Source organism: Podarcis melisellensis (genome assembly GCF_964234715.1).
Source record: "Podarcis melisellensis genome assembly, chromosome: 3".
Taxonomy (NCBI): Eukaryota; Metazoa; Chordata; class Lepidosauria; order Squamata; family Lacertidae; genus Podarcis; species Podarcis melisellensis.
Window position 1 is genome coordinate 109119270 of NC_138530.1, and position 16467 is coordinate 109135736.

At 42.3% G+C, this 16467-nt stretch overlaps 1 protein-coding gene across 12 annotated transcripts in view; it reads left to right on the top strand.

Moving 5' to 3' along the window:
* Window positions 1-16467, top strand: part of LOC309367264 (uncharacterized protein) — a 279394-nt gene that overhangs the window by 109898 nt on the left and 153029 nt on the right. For 8 of the 12 annotated variants that reach the window (XR_014166959.1, XR_014166960.1, XR_014166961.1 and 5 more), the window contains exon 5: window positions 1246-1335. The exons of 1 other annotated variant lie outside the window; for it this stretch is intronic. Coding sequence is in view for 2 of the 11 variants with exons in the window: in XM_081906678.1 (XP_081762804.1) it covers window positions 6156-6261 (106 nt within the window). In the remaining 9 variants the exon portion in view is untranslated. Of the gene's footprint in view, window positions 1-1245; window positions 3183-6155; window positions 6448-9230; window positions 9448-16467 lie in introns of those variants that run through there. 3 more of the 12 variants (XR_014166968.1, XM_081906678.1, XM_081906682.1) reach the window with 3 other exon arrangements.

The following is a 16467-nucleotide window of genomic DNA, read 5'->3' on the forward strand; positions in this document are numbered from 1 at the left end:
GATGTTGTTTAACCCCACCTCTCTCTCTTTAATCCACAGTTGTACTGACGTTACATTATTGGTGCTGTAATTTTAATGGCACTCTCATTTGTTTTTAAATGGTAACCCTCTTTGATGTCATTCGTTGAAAAGCAGTCTGTGCATTTGCCCAACAAACAAATGGCCTGATGAAACGGCGGTGTTTCCACCTGCTTCCTAAACACCAGAAGAGAGCCGGCTGCGAAGGTCTGCAGCATTCCATAAGAGGAGTGCCACAACTGATAAGGCCCTGCTGCTTGTGGGTGGTAGACTGATAGAGGCAGCATCTGGAGTAAGGCTCCTTTGGGTGACCTATGTGTCCAGAGAGCTGTGCACAGAAGGAAAAATTTGTTGGTACTTGGCCTGTCTTTTGAGTTGTTTTGGATTTTTTCGGATGAGAGAAAATTAAGACCAAACAACTGGATTGGTCCTGGATTTCTAGGATTAAGGGATAGATTTATGAAGTGGTAAACAGAAGAAGTCGAAATAAATTTAAAAATTTTTAAAAATTGTCCAGTAGCACCTTAGAGACCAATTAAGTTTGTTCTAGCTGAAGAAGTGTGCATGCACACTAAAGCTTATAGCCAGAACAAACTTAGTTAGTCTCTACGGTAAATGTAAAGGTAAAGGACCCCTGACAGTTAAGTCCACTCACGAACGACTCAGGGGTTGCGGTGCTTATCTCATTTTACTGGCCGAGAGAGCCAAAGTTTCTTCACAGACAGTTTTTCCCAGTCTACTGGACAATTTTTTAATTTTTTAATTTATTTTGACTGCGTCAGACCAACATGGCAATCTACCTGAATCTAAACAGAAGAAGGTAGTCCTTTTTTCTTCCCCCAGTATGGCAGACAGTTGTTAGATGAGGGAGCAACTTCCCTGAGGGAAATGTAATTACTTTGGCCATTCCCTTTTCATGTTCAAGATCTGCCCCTATAATCAAGTGCTGCATTCATTCTCCAAAGCTCTGCTGTTTATCCTCACAGCATCATATACATAGGTGTTCACAACAAACACTGGAGGCAGCCTGGTCAATCATTCCTAGAAAGTCTCACTAGGTGGGGTAGTACCTCTGGAAAACCACAAACAGAAGCTGAGACTGTGTGCTAGCTTTGTTCAGGGAGCTTTTTTTGGGGGGGGGGAGACAGGTTGGCCCTCTTCCTTCTCCTGCCGCATTACTGCACGGTACTGTTACCCAATTTCCTTTCCCCTTCTCTCATTTTAAAGGCTCAGCTTTGGACGTGGTGGGTGTTAGTAGGACAGCACCCTTTTCGACCATAAGAAAAAAGTTATCCATGCAAGTGTTGACTGTAACAGGTACTTTAATTATGAATGGCATGAATGAGCCGTCACCCTTGTCCTGGCAAATTGGTTCTGTCACATGGAATCCAGCATTTGGGGAGGAAATCAGCTTTCACTGCGAGCTGCCAAGCCCAAATGAGCTTCATAAAGCACCTGCAGATCTGAGCATCAAGCAATTATTTCACTATCTTGCCTAAAAACAAAACGGGCCCTGGCCTTCTCTAACCTTTGGCCTTTTACAGCTAACATAAACTAATTATATTTGCAGTATGGAGGGAAAATCTTTCTGCAGTCCCCCCTGGGAGTTGTCACACATGCTTTGTGCAGCGTTGTCAGATTAGCATTGTGTCCCTTCAAGATACAGTGGGCCTTCATCAGCTCACAGCTCTAGAAAGCTGGGTTGTTTAAGTGCTTAAAGAGATACAAGCAGTGGGCAGGAACTTGCCTCAAACAGAACCTCTCTCACCCCGGCTGGTTCTGTGACAATGGTCTTCGCTGCTTACACTGCCCATTTAGTGGTGGAACAAAAAAACCCTTGTTCAGCATCACTTAGCAGCAATTACAGCCCGTCAAAACAGTTTTTGTTTTATGACAACGTGTTAATGGGCCCACGGTTGGGTGTGAGGAATAACCCAAGCCGCATGCATTAAAGCAAGGTTAGAGGTTAATTGAGACTTTCTAACACAGCGCATGAGATTTTTGCAACCTTTTGCGGAGAGGAAAATTGCAAACAAAAAGGAGATAATGTGATACAATTAGTTGGGAAGCACGAGGGTCAGAATTCCCAGATGCAAAGGAAAACTGGCCGAGTGAATCAGGCCAGACAGGCCACCTGGACCATAACAAGTGCCAAAAATAGCTGCACTCATTTTATCCTTATTTTATTTTTGCCTCGTGAGCGAGGAAGTAGATGGCAGGCCTGTCCTTCACAGTGTTTACATATATAGAAAGAAATACTAGGCCAACTTCGTGAGTGATGGTAAGGCATTGTAATTTGTGTTTTGGATCATTAAAGTCCTGCACAGTTTCTCAAATACATCTCTGAAGTCTTCTAACTTTAACCAAGCTTTGCTGTGTCAGACATGCTTCAGGTTTTCATCAGCTTGCTCAGCCTTCTTGAAATATTTTCCCTCTCTTAGAGCACTTGGTGTACAGTGGTACCTTGGTTCTCAAACTTAATCCGTTCTGGAACTCAGTTCCAAAACCAATGCGTTCCAAAACCAAGGCATGCTTTCCCATAGAAAGTAATGCAAACTGGATTAATCCGTTCCAGACTTTTAAAAACAACCCCTAAAACAACAATTTAACATGAATTTTACTATCTAAGGAGACCATTGATCCATAAAATGAAAGCAATGATCAATGTACTGTATTTTAAAATAAATAAGACAGTATTGTAGATGATAAAAATTACAATTATTATTATCTAACCTGCACTGATGATAGTCATTGTTTGGAAGGGGGACTTTTATCCATTTCCGCAGTCACACAATCAATCAATCAATCAATCAATCAGTAGCTGAACTGGGATCCACACAGTCACAAAAACAAATTAACTGAAAAAGCCTCAGAAATAAAACCGCAAAATAAATAGCAAAAATAAATATATAAAATTATATATGCTATCAAATGCCAACAGTGCCCTTCAGCTCTCTATATTGGACAAACAGGACAAACTTTACTCCAAAGGATAAATGGGCATAATTCTGACATCAGGAATCATAAAACAGAGAAACCAGTAGGAGAACACTTCAATCTCCCAGGACATTCTATAGAAGATCTTAAAGTAGCTGTCCTATTGCAAAAGAATTTTAGAAATACACATGAAAGAGAAGTTGCTGAATTACAACTCATTACCATGGAGAGACCTGGTCTGAATAGAGATATTGGATTCATCTCCCATTATACATACTAAAGCTAATTTTGGTCATCTATCTCTTTAAACATCCCTTGTCCTTCCCTGTGGAATCAACTGCCATAACAGTCATCAACAGTTATAAGGTTGAAGCGATCTGTGCTTCAGAGTATCTGATGAAGTATGTACTACACATGAAAGCTCAAACATTGAAAGCTTATATTTAGTTAAAGGTGCCACTGGAATTATTAAAAAAAGATTTTTTCATCTTTCATCTTGTTGTTTATTATGACTATGACAGATCAACACGGCTATCCACCTGAATCCAGTGCATAAAAGGTAAAGGTAAAGGTACCCCTGCCCGTACGGGCCAGTCTTGACAGACTCTGGGGTTGTGCGCCCATCTCACTCAAGAGGCCAGGGGCCAGCACTGTCCGGAGACACTTCCGGGTCACGTGGCCAGCGTGACATCGCTGCTCTGGCGAGCCAGAGCCGCACACGGAAACGCCGTTTACCTTCCCGCTGGTAAGCGGTCCCTATTTATCTACTTGCACTTTGAGGTGCTTTCGAACTGCTAGGTTGGCAGGCGCTGGGACCGAGCAGCGGGAGCGCACCCCGCCACAGGGATTCGAACCGCTGACCTTTCGATCGGCAAGTCCTAGGCGCTGAGGCTTTAAACCGCAGCGCCACCTGCGTCCCTAATCCAGTGCATAGTTCATTCTAAAAGCATGGTAGAAGTATCTAGGCAGGGTATGAGCCAATGTTTGGATGGGAGGTTGCCCAGAAACCACGTACAGCCTTGGGTTCCATGATGGAAGTAAAAATGGATATACAGTGATACCTTGGGTTAAGTACTTAATTCGTTCTGGAGGTCTCTTCTTAACCTGAAACTGTTCTTAACCTGAAGCACCACTTTAGCTAATGGGGCCTCCTGCTGCTGCTGCGCCGCCACCGCATGATTTCTGTTCTCATCCTGAAGCAAAGTTCTTAACCCGAGGTACTATTTCTGGGTTAGCGGAGTCTGTAACCTGAAGCGTATGTAACCTGAAGGGTATGTAACCCGAGGTACAGACTGTAGATGTACTCAAATAAAGAGCATGGCCATTATTTTGCTGACTCTGACTATTCAGAGGAAGGGGCTCAGGACGAAACACAATTATTATAATTTTCTGAGTTCTTTTCTCAATTTGGTCCTTTTGGGAGCAGTTCAGTATGTTACATAAAACATTTTACATCCTTGATATGAATTTACTTGATGATTAAAGCTAAGCGACCAGGACTGTTTTTATTGTCAGGAAAGATTATGAGTGTTACTAATGTAGTAACTCAGGTTTGAAAACATGTTGAGGGATTTGGAACAGGGGTATGATGGGGCTGCTTTAAGTTATTTCTCCTCTGTGACTGATAAATACAGAAATCCCTGCTTTATATGCCTTTTAAATGAGTAAGTGAACAAGAGGAAAGATGCTTAGCAAAGGTGTCATTGGAGAGAGAGGAATATTTATTACCTGGTTAAGAGTTGGCATAGCTTGTACCAGTGGGTAGCTTTTTGTTTATGATGTAGCTTTGATACTTCAGTCATAGAACCGTAATTCATACGCAGTCCTATTCACCTGAGTAAAATCTCATTACATTTCACTTTTAAATTGTATACCACCTTTCTATATTACTACACACAAGGCAGAAAGCTGAAGAAACAACAAAATAGACAGTGAAGATCACACACCTAATAACAATCTCATCCAATACAAAAAGTCATAATAAAAACATAACTTTAAAACAAACAACTTATATAAAATAAAGCAATATTCAATAATCCATTGGAATATAATAGTAAATAGTAAAATTAAATACTGGCAAATAATAATTAAACACTTATTGTTGTGTTAAACACTTAACAATGATTAAACACTTAACAGTTGCGATAAAGAATTACTAAACTATAATAAATAAAAATGACCAGTCACAATGCACAAAATACCATGAAACATACATAAGGAAGTGCCTGTGATAAATTGTATGTTTTTGTTGTTGTTTAGTCGTTTAGTTGTGTCCGACTCTTCGTGACCCCCTGGACCAGAGCACACCAGGCACTTCTGTCTTCCACTGCCTCCCACAGTTTGGTCAAACTCATGCTGGTAGCTTCGAGAACACTGTCCAACCATCTCGTCCTCTGTCGCCCCCTTCTCCTTGTGCCCTCCATCTTTCCCAACATCAGGGTCTTTTCCAGGGAGTCTTCTCTTCTCATGAGGTGGCCAAAGTCTTGGAGCCTCAGCTTCACGATCTGTCCTTCCAGTGAGCACTCAGGGCTGATTTCCTTCAGAATGGATAGGTTTGATCTTCTTGCAGTCCATGGGACTCTCAAGAGTCACCTCCAGCACCATAATTCAAAAGCATCAATTCTTCGGCGATCAGCCTTCTTTATGGTCCAGCTCTCACTTACATACATCATTACTGGGAAAACCATAGCTTTCAGGCATATAAAAAATTGTATGTTATGTTCATCTTAATCAGGGTGCTTTGATTGGTGCCCTTTAGAGCACATGGGGGGTAACATTTTTGCTTTGCCTTTTGTTCTAGTTTTCTGCTGTTCCCTATGGGAATAACATGAGCCCCTGTCAAGTTGCTTCCTTCTTAGTGCTAACTCCTCATTGGCCACTAATTTTTGGAGCACTGATACAGAACAGAAGACGCTCTCACAGGCAACCAACAAAAGATAGCAGTCCCCCCAAAGCATTGGATGACACCTGGAGGGAAGATGACTCTTGCCTTTGAGAGAATAGCAGAGAAAGAAAGGAAGTTGAGGAGCCTCAACTTCTTCTTTTATGGGGTGCAAAGGCTTTGGGCACCTTTATCGTGTAAGTTGTTGACAAAGCTGGCCCCTTTCTCTCCTTCAAGTAGGCATCATTATCATGAGGTCACAGTTGCCAGTGTCTCTCCCTCAGGCAGACAGTATCATCATGGCCTCTCTCTCCTTCAGGTGGGTTGGTACACTGGTCAGTTTCTCTCTTCCTGGGAAGGACATCCGAATGGGGACACATCAATTAGTCAGTATCCTGGCACCAGCATGTGGTCACAATGGCTAATCTCCTTCAAGCAGGTGGCATCAGCATGTGGTCACAGTGGCCAGTCCCTCTCCTTCAGGTGAGCAGCATCAGCATGAAGTCACAATGGCTGGGGCCTTTTTCAAGCAAGCAGCATCAACATGAGGTCACATTGGCCAGTTTCTGTCTTGGAGGCAAGTATTGTCATGTGGGTACATTGGTCAACCTTCATCGGAGCAGGTAATAGGGGGGGACACATGAGCCTTTGCAGGCAGAAGCAGGACTGTATGGCTGCGGTCGCTTTTCCACTGAAGTGAGCATATATAGGAGCAGTTGGACGCAACTTCTCTCAAACTGAGCAAGCAACATCTGTGTGATCACAGTGGTTCTCGTCGTTTTTTTCCCACTGAAACAGGGAGCAGTGTCTGAGGACACAGAAGCAGAAATGCAAATGGCAGCCAGATACCCCACCTTGTTATAACAAGGTTGGTCTTATACTCAAGGAGTTTGAAATTAATAATAATAATAATAATAATAATAATAATAATAATAATAATAATTTATTTATATGCCACTCTGGGTGGCTTCCACCAAATTAAAACATTAAGCACAGTAAAACGTCAAACATTAAAACCTCCTTATACAGTGGTACCTCTGGTTACGAACTTAATTCGTTCCGGAGGTCCATTCTTAACCGGAAACTGTTTTTAACCTGAGGTACCACTTTAGCAATGGGGCCTCCCACTGCCGCCACTCTGCCAACATGCGATTTCTGTTCTCGTCCTGAGGTAAAGTTCTTAACCCGAGGTACTACTTCCGGGTTAGCGGAGTCTGTAACCTGACGTGTTTATAACACGAGGTGTTTATAACCCAAGATACCACTGTACAGGGCTGCCTTCAGATGTCTTCTAAAATTCAGATCCTTGTTTATCTCCTTGACATCTGATGGGAGGGCATTCCACAGAGCGGGTGCCACTACCAAGAAGGCCCTCTGCCTGGCTCCCTGTAACCTCACTTCTTGCAATGAGGGAACTGCCAGAAGCCCCTTGGAGTTGGACCTCGGTGTCTGGGCTGAAATAATGGGGGTGGAGACTCTCCTTCAGGTATACAGGGCTGAAGCCATTTAGTGCCTTAAAGGTCAGGAAGTGGGTGCAAGAATATTGGCTGCTTCCTGGATAGGACAGACCAGAACTAGAAGACGTAATCCCTGATCGATCAGTGGAAGGGATTTCCAATATTTTCCCCCCAAAATGAGTGTAATGCTATGGAGTTACAAAAAAGGGAAATGAAATTATGCTTGTATGGCAGCATTCCGAGAAGTGTTCTACTTATCACAAGTGCTGTTTCCCTATCTGAATTAGTGATGTAAATTGATATAAAACAGAGACAATAGGAGATTTTTTTAATTTGATTTACTTAATTATTATAATGAATGTTTTTAGAATGTCGGATTATTTGATTGTTAGCCGCCCTGAGCCCAGCTCCGGCTGGGGAGGGCGGGATATAAATAAAATTTATTATTATTATTATTATTATTAGATGATATGGAAGTTGATTAGGGGATTGGAAGCTTAGTGGAAAGTAGCCCTTTGATACCCTGGTAGGGACGACTTGGTGAAAATGCACAGCTTGAATAGCTGTACTTCTAAGAACTGCTGTTCTGGAAAGAAAACTCTGCGTGGCTGAGATGTTGAATCGAAGCAAACAGATGGAATACATTACAAAGTCACATGTTCTTAGGATTTCTCATTCTTCTTACCAAAAGTCTTAGAATAGACTTCAGACAAATTAGTGCTGAATGCAGAGGAAGTCTTCAGTAGTACTGGAGAATTGCTGACTCAGTCCATTCCCAAAGACAACCCTTTAGGGACTTATTATTCCACCTTTTTGGCATTTCCACCATGCATGGTGAGTCCTTCACAACCAATTACATTATTCTCAAATGTCACCTTAAGTTTAATGACTCTAGTTAAATGTGGAGTTACTTATAAACCATAGTTCAGCAGATGGCAAGCCCTGCTAGCATAGGCCAATATATGTATTCCACTAAAGAGCTGTGTATGAGCTCAGCTAAAGCATGTGTGTGCTTTCCAGTTATGGAAACGGCGAACAGTTTCAAGTTACTCAGCTGGTTCCTATCAGCTTTGCTGCTTATAGGCTAAAGAAGGTTTTTGATATGTTCCATTGAGAATTTGCCTATTTCATCAGTTGAAATAGTTAATCAGTTCTGGGAATGTTTTCAGATTTGGACTGATGGGCACCAAGCAGCTAGTACAGATTTGGGGCAGCTAGGCTCCAGTGGGCAAGTTGTGTTATACTTAGCTGAGTGAAGCCTTTGCAAAGGCTTGCCAGAATCGGTGCAGTTGTGTTCCCTGCCAACCTCTTGGAAGTGTGTTTTTTTAATTAAAAGGTAAAGGGACCACTGACCATTAGGTCCAGTCGTGGCCGACTCCGGGGTTGCGGCGCTCCTCTCGCTTTATTGGCCAAGGGAGCCAGCGTACAGCTTCCGGGTCATGTGGCCAGCATGACTAAGCCGCTTCTGGCAAACCAGAGCAGCGCATGGAAACGCTGTTTACCTTCCTGCCAGAGTGGTACCTATTTATCTACTTCCACTTTGATGTGCTTTCGAATTGCTAGGTTGGCAGGAGCAGGGACCAAGCAACAGGAGCTCACCCCATCGCGGGGATTCGAACTGCCGACCTTCTGATCGACAAGTCCTAGGCTCTGTGGTTTAACCCACAGCGCCACCCGTGTCCCTGTGTTATTTAATACATGCACACAAATATGTGCAGAGCCCTGATTATTGTGCATTCGTATTTAGGCATGCTCTTGTCCATCTTTGAGTCAGTGCAACCCTCTATATTATTTCTCCCACCTTGCGTCAGAATGTCCAGATATTTCGTAGTTGACCAAACTGTGTATTATGATGTGTAAAAGAGGGCATCGTCCCGTATAACGGCATCCAACTTATGACTGGTTTGTATGATCACTGATCTCAATTCTTTACTCAGCATGAAACTGATCTTCACCCTTGGACGCAGGTGACAGTTCTCAACACACTTAGAACTAGTAAGCTCCACTGAATGCTATTAAATGTCCTTCCAAGTCAACATGCATAGGACTGTCATGTTAGGTCCTCTTTGCTGAATTATTCTCCACCATCCTTCTCAAGCAGTTAAATTAGACCAGAGTTTATTTTAATGTATATGCATGAATATGTCTCAAAGCTACACAGACACACACACACACACATACACACACACACACAGAGAGAGAGAGAGAGAGAGCTATTCAGCCCTGAGTGCTCACTGGAAGAACAGATCCTGAAACTGAGGCTCCAATACTGTGGCCACCTCATGAGAAGAGAAGACTCCCTGGAAAAGACCCTGATGTTGGGAAAGATGGAGGGCACAAGGAGAAAGGGACAACAGAGGACAAGATGGTTGGACAGTGTTCTCGAAGCTACCGGCAAACTGCGGGAGGCAGTAGAAGACGGGACTGCCTGGTGTGCTCTGGTCCATGGGGTCATGAAGAGTCGGACACAACTAAATGACTAAACAAAACAACAACAACAACAACAACAACAACACACACAATGCAAAGCATGTGCTTCCTACTGCTATTGCTCTCTGTTTGGAGATGCTAATAGGATGCAAAGTGTACTGTATTATCCTATGCTAATTATGTTAATTGTTGGAGTGAGGGAATGTATGGACTTCTCTCTTTCTCTAGTATAGGGGTGTGTAGACGGTAGAATGGGAGTTACTGGTAGTTCTCTGGATGATTCACTGTTGATTGGCAAGAGTTTCTGACTCCTAGTTGTTTTAAGGATGGTAGAAATGAAAGAACTTATACATACCCACGCCCCAAAATTATGCTGCTGAAATGAAGAAAAAATGGAGAAACCAGGAGTGGATCTGTATGTGGAAGGACCACGAGCCCAGCTCAGTTCTGGTAATCCTAGGTTCAGAATTTATTTTATTCTAAAATGTACCGGTATGACTTTTACACCAGGCTTCAGATGGTGGTCCTTGAGGTTACAGTAAAACCAAGGCAACAACTCCTAATTCTGAAGGTCTGATGTTGCCCCCACTCCCCATTTAAGTCTAGGGGTGGGAAGCCTTTTTTCAGTCCTTCCGGGGTAATATTTTGAGGTGCACCTTTTTAAAATACATTTTTATTAATTTTAACATACAAATTATAAAACGTACCACACAAATTATTACAAATACACTTTTTTTTTGACTTCCATCAGCACCTCTGATGATCTTCCATCTTAACCTCTTTTTATGCATTACTTAATTTTATATTGTCTTTACTTCTCTTAACTTATCATCTTCCCTTTTCCATTTTTACAATATTTCCAACAATACTCCTCACAGAACTTCTTGCAAACCTACAAACGTAGTCTGATCATCACAAATACTTATCATATAGTTTGTAAATTTACTCCAGTCTTCGGTAAATTTCTGGTCCCACAGGTTTCAAATCCTTCCTGTTAATTTGTCTGATTCTGCATAGTCCATCAACTTTATCCTCCATTCTTCAATCGTTGGCAATTATTCTTGCTTCCATTTCTGGGCTAATAGTATTCTAGCTGCTGTTACTGCATATAAAAAAGCTTACATTCTTTTCTATTTATATCACTTCCCACCATTCCCAATAGAAACGCTTCTGGTTTCTTTGTAAATGTATATTTCAACATTTTTTTCAACTCGTTATATATCATTTCCCAAAAACATTTCACCTTTTTACATTCCCACCACATATGATAAAATGTTCCTTCTTTTTCTTTACATTTCCAATATTTATTGCTAGTTTTATACATTTTCGCTAGCTTAACAGGAGTAATATACCATCTATACATCATTTTCATCACATTTTCTTTTAATGCATTACATGCAGTAAACTTTAAACCTTCTTTCCATAATTTCACCCAGTCACTCAATTGTATGTTATATCCAAAATCTTTAGCCCAATGAATCATAACCGACTTAACCTCCCCATCTTTCAAATGCCATTCCAGCAGCAATATTTTGAAGTGCACTTGGTTGGCAGTGGGTGGGTCCAGAGCCCAGGGCTGCACCCCACACATATTCTCACCCTCACAATCCCCATTCATTCATCCACACCAATACATACATAAATGCATCCCATCTGTGCTTCCACGCATGCATTCAGCCAAGACTGAGAGATGTGATTGGTGTGGGGTGTGGGTGTGTGATAGCTGGACCAAAAAGGAACATCACTTATTGGAGAAGGTGTCTTTCCTTTACTTGTCTCAATGGGGTCTGATATATACTCGGAGTCACATACTGTAGTGATTTCATGCTCTTTATTGCAGCTCGTAAAACAGTGAATTGAATCCCACCCCCCAAACTCAGGCTTTATATACATTATCTATACAACGGGTCCCGTCTGACTGGATGATTCTGCTTCCCTCCTGGAGCCTGATTGGGCTGCTCCTGCAGGCCAATCAGGTTGTTCTAGGATCCTACCTGCCTATTGTTCTAGGATCCAAGCTCAGTACATAACAGGGTCTGCAGAGAGTGGCACAGGAATCAACGGTAGGACTGAGTGGTTTTGATGAACTCTTCCTTATTTCATCCACTATGAAATCTGCTATGAGGAAGCCTCCCATGCTAGCTGTGGAGGGAGGTAAGCAAGCTGAAGGAAGGAGGTGGTGGTGATTACCTTGTCACTCGGTCAACTTGCTCCACACCCATGCTAGCTGCAGAGAACATGCCTCCTCTGCCCCATCTCTTCTTCCAGTTCACTCAGCAATCTCTGCAGGTACTATGGAAAGTGCCTGCAATGAAGACTTCCTTCAAGACTCACTTCATTGCAGATCAGTTGGCTGGATCTGACCAACACAGGCCAGTGATTCCCCCTCCGTGCTCTAGTAATTCTGATCCTGCACATCTCATTGCATTTACCTAAATTTTCAGCTACGGTTTTCTTCAGGAAACCTCTGGAAGAAATGAGCACTTTTTAGGGCGTTAAGAAAATGAGGAGAGAAAGGGTAGTGAATACCTAAGAAATGGTAGTAAGGCAAATCGTCATCAGCAATCGACCATTCAAAGACGTGTGAGATTTGATAGATGATCAATATGGTGAGTCTTCCTGACGTGCGTGTAGAGTGGAACGGGGGAGGTTGTACAACTATTTGGTTCTCTGAATTGTGGCGGAGCAGGAAATGGATGCCTGGCTCTGTGTGCGTTTATATTCAAGAGCAGATAAAGAAAACAATCAAGAAGGCACGGGCCTCCGAAGAAATACATTTCAGTCTGGAGAGCTGGACTCCATGACCTTCAAAGTACCTCGCAGGCTAATGGGAGATCTTTATCAGTTGCACGACAGCATAATAGGACACAAAGTTTTTCGCCAAGCAGAATGGCTATCGAGACAATGATGTAAGAAGCCACTTAACTCCCTTTTAACGTATAATAAATGTAACCTTTTGGTTTTTAAGCCTTTGTGGCTTGAGGGGAAGCTTTGTTTATTCCTAAAATCCGAACCTATCTTTTTTTTTCCTTAGGAAACAATAAAACATCTATTGGTCTTAACACTAAAGACCCAACCTCCCATCTATTCCATATTTCAAATTCATATTACTATTGCCAATACACACTTTTGTCATAATTAAACTTATTCTTAATAAATCTAATTTCTTATATCTACCTTGCAACTATTACTGAAGTTCCTCGAATGCTGCAACAGAATTTAAACTACTATATTTATTTTTCAGATATTCTTTGAAAACCTCCCATTTTGAAACAAATTTCTGTTTTGATTTCTTCTTTATTTTTTCTGATAAACCATCTAATTCGGCATATTCTGTCAGCTTTTGGATCCAATCTTGTATAGAGGGGATTTCATTACTCTTCCATTTTGCTGTGATCAAAACTCTTGCTGCTGCCGTTGCATATAAAAAGATACCCTTCCTCTTTTGTGGAATATCCAAATCTGTTATTCCCAGGAGGTAGGCCTCTGGTTTTTTTATTGAAAGAGATCTTGTAACATTTTCTGCAGTTCTGCATGGATACTCTCCCAGAATACCTGTATTTTACTACATATCCACCACATATGGTAGAATGTTCCTGAGTCTCCACATCTCCAACAATTACTTGGCACATTTTTATACATTTTTGAAAATTCTAAAATCCGAACCTATCGATGGAGAAGAGAAGTGCAAAATACAACAAGGAATGAAACAAAGGCTTGCCTGACCTCTGAGAAAAAGCTCCCATGCAAAACCCATGCTTGCATAGCTGACAAGCGTCCCTTATTTGAAGGGACAGTCCCTTATTCCAGTGCCATGTCCTGCTGCTGTCCCTTATTGATGGATGTCTCTTAAATGTCCCTTAAATGATGTCCCTTAAATTTCAAAGGAAGCAGCTCCTCTCCCTCCCTCCCTGCCGGCCAGGGAGGAGGGAGGCTCCAACTGTGTTGCTTGGCTGTGTTGCTCACCCAATAAGAAGTCTAAGAACGACTGGGGGGTGGAGCTTGCATGCCTTGTGCTGATCAAATTGGCCACGTTGCCTGGGGACTCGCCTTTGCTCAGCGCTTCCCAGCGGAGAGGTGACAGTGGTTTTCCTTGAGGCTTCGTTTGGCTGTTGGCTGGCCTTTCTGCCTTTGGCCCAGAGGGGCTCAGAAATTGAACATACCTGTGCTGAGTGCTCAGATCGGAATCGGATGGATACGTCATCGACGGCCCACTCACCCTTGCCGGCAAACAGGTCTTTCTGGAGCGGGGGCACATGGTGGGGGAAAAGGAAAGGAGATCTTGTGGGAGGGGGTGCTTTTGAATTTGTTTTGGAGGCTCCTTCGATTGACTTAAAAGGAGCTGGTTGACTAAAATGGTGGGTGACTGGTGATCTCACGGCGAGGGGGGAAGGCTGTGTGTGTGTGGCTAGTTAATGCAAGCTGAGGGGGTTTTTCAATGCTGGACGCCATTTTGTTGCATGTGCTGCTGCAAACTTTGCAGTGCAAAGCCAGGCCGGGGAGCCATCTTAAGTTGAGGCTGCATAGGCCTTGTGGTGCATGTGATTCAGATTCTATTCAGTTGAAACTCTGATTGCAAGATTGGTTGGACAGTGTTCTCGAAGCTACCAGCATGAGTTTGACCAGACTGCAGGAGGACGGGAAGACTGGAGTGCCTGGAGCAGGTGAGGCTGCAGGTCCCTTGTTTTGGCTGCTGATCCCTTATTTTCAAGGCTGCTGGTCCCTTATTTTCAAATCTGTAAGTTGACAGTTATGTGCTTGGGTAGACAAGCATTTGCCCGGTTGTCTGCACTTGTGCATATGCCTCATGTTTGGGGAACCACCCACAGTTTTTCAAGGCTTTTATGGCAGGTTCAACCCCTCCCTGCACAGCATATCGAGATGGATGTGTGTGGACCACTATTATAATATACCGGCTGGCAGAGCTAAATTGTATGTATTCAACAAACAGGCTATTTTGGAATTAAAATGCAAAAGTATTTTTAGAACTTTTACTTGGTTTTCTTGCTAAAATCAGCAATAGTGGCACATACTAATTTTCCTGGTTAGGGCAGAAGTTTAAAACATTGGGTTTTTGTGCTCATGCACTATTTTCGGCTACAGGTAGCCAGTGTTTGCGTTTCAGCTGTGTTGCTATAAAAAAGAGAAAGAAAGAAAGAAAGAAGAGCAACTGCTTTTTTTTTTTAACTGTATGAATTAATTCATTTTTTTTTAAAAAAGGAGAAATATCTCCCAGAGTTTTTCAGCAGCTAGAAGAGGAAATGATTACCAGGATATTTGCTGCTACCCAAATAGTCCGTTTATTAACGTGAATGTGGGTAGTTTTGGAAATACTGTTTAAATATGGGTCGTCCCCCTTAACTGCCCTACAATGGTGAGTGAATGCATTTAAAGGGTCAGTTTAGGGAAGACCTACAGCAATTGGCTGGAGCATGGGTAGGCAACCTAAGGCCCGGGGGCCAGATCCGGCCCAATCGTCTTTTAAATCCGGCCCACAGACAGTCCAGGAATCAGTGTGTTTTTACATGAGTAGAATGTTTGCTTTTCTTTAAAATGCATCTCTGGGTTATTTGTGGGGAATGCCTGGTGTTTTTACATGAGTAGAATGGGTGCTTTTCTTTAAAATGCATCTATGGGTTATTTGTGGGGCAAAGGAATTAATTCTTTTTTTAAAAAAATTATTGGAAATTTTATTTACAACATAACACAAACCCCCCAGCCCCCAACACAGAAATCCACCCCCATCAGACACAAACATAACAAACCACAAGCATAATTTACAACAATACAAACAACCAAATAAAAGACTTCCTTTATCCTGTTTCTGGCATCCTTATTTACTTCTTATAAGCTGTTTCCTTTATGAATAATTATTAAGATTTTTCTAATTATAACTTAAATATCCACAAAGTCTCCTGCCGACATTAATCGAAACAAGTCCAGGTATGAATTTTAGGGCACTGTTTTGTGACGTATTCTCTTCATTTCCCCCATGCTTTTTGAAATTCTTGTCTAGTAAGATCTCTAATTGCCTCTGTTAATCTAGCCGGTTCAATACACTCTAACAGTTTGTCTTGCCTTTCCATTTTTGTTGGCACAATTTCTTTTCCCCAGTTTTTAGCAATTAGGATCCTCGTCACTGCTGTAGCATAGAGGAATATTTTCTGATCTTCTCTTGCTATACCTGCGTCCGTTATTAATGAATTAATTCATTATTATTTTTTCCAAAATATAGTCCGGCCCCTCTACAAGGTCTGAGGGACAGTGGACCGGCCCCCTGCTGAAAAAGTTTGGGCTGGAGTAATCTGAAACATAATGGAAAGTGAGAACTTTCTAGAAGCTCGTCTGCTCTGATGCAGCACAGTGTGCATATGTATCCGCCTCCCATGGAAGGCTGTGTGTGTTTCCTTGAAGCAGTAGGATATCCTTCAGGAAATCTGTGGCAAAAACCAAAAGCAGGATGTCTTTTTGGTTTGGCTCTTCCTACCCTTCCTCTTGCACTCTGGCTGCCAGAAGAAAAATTGGTGCACAGCCGTCCTCCAAACCACAGCAGGTGACTGGAAATGTTTTTTCCCTCCCTGCGTGTCCCAAGAACTAGAGACCCGATTTGGATTTTATTTGTAGGATTACTGATTGATTGGAGGTTCTCAGTGTGCCAATTTCTCTGTTACTTAGGACTACTTGGGGAGTATATTTCCATGCGGTGTAACTCTTTCCTTTTGAAACCATGCAGTCCGAAAACTA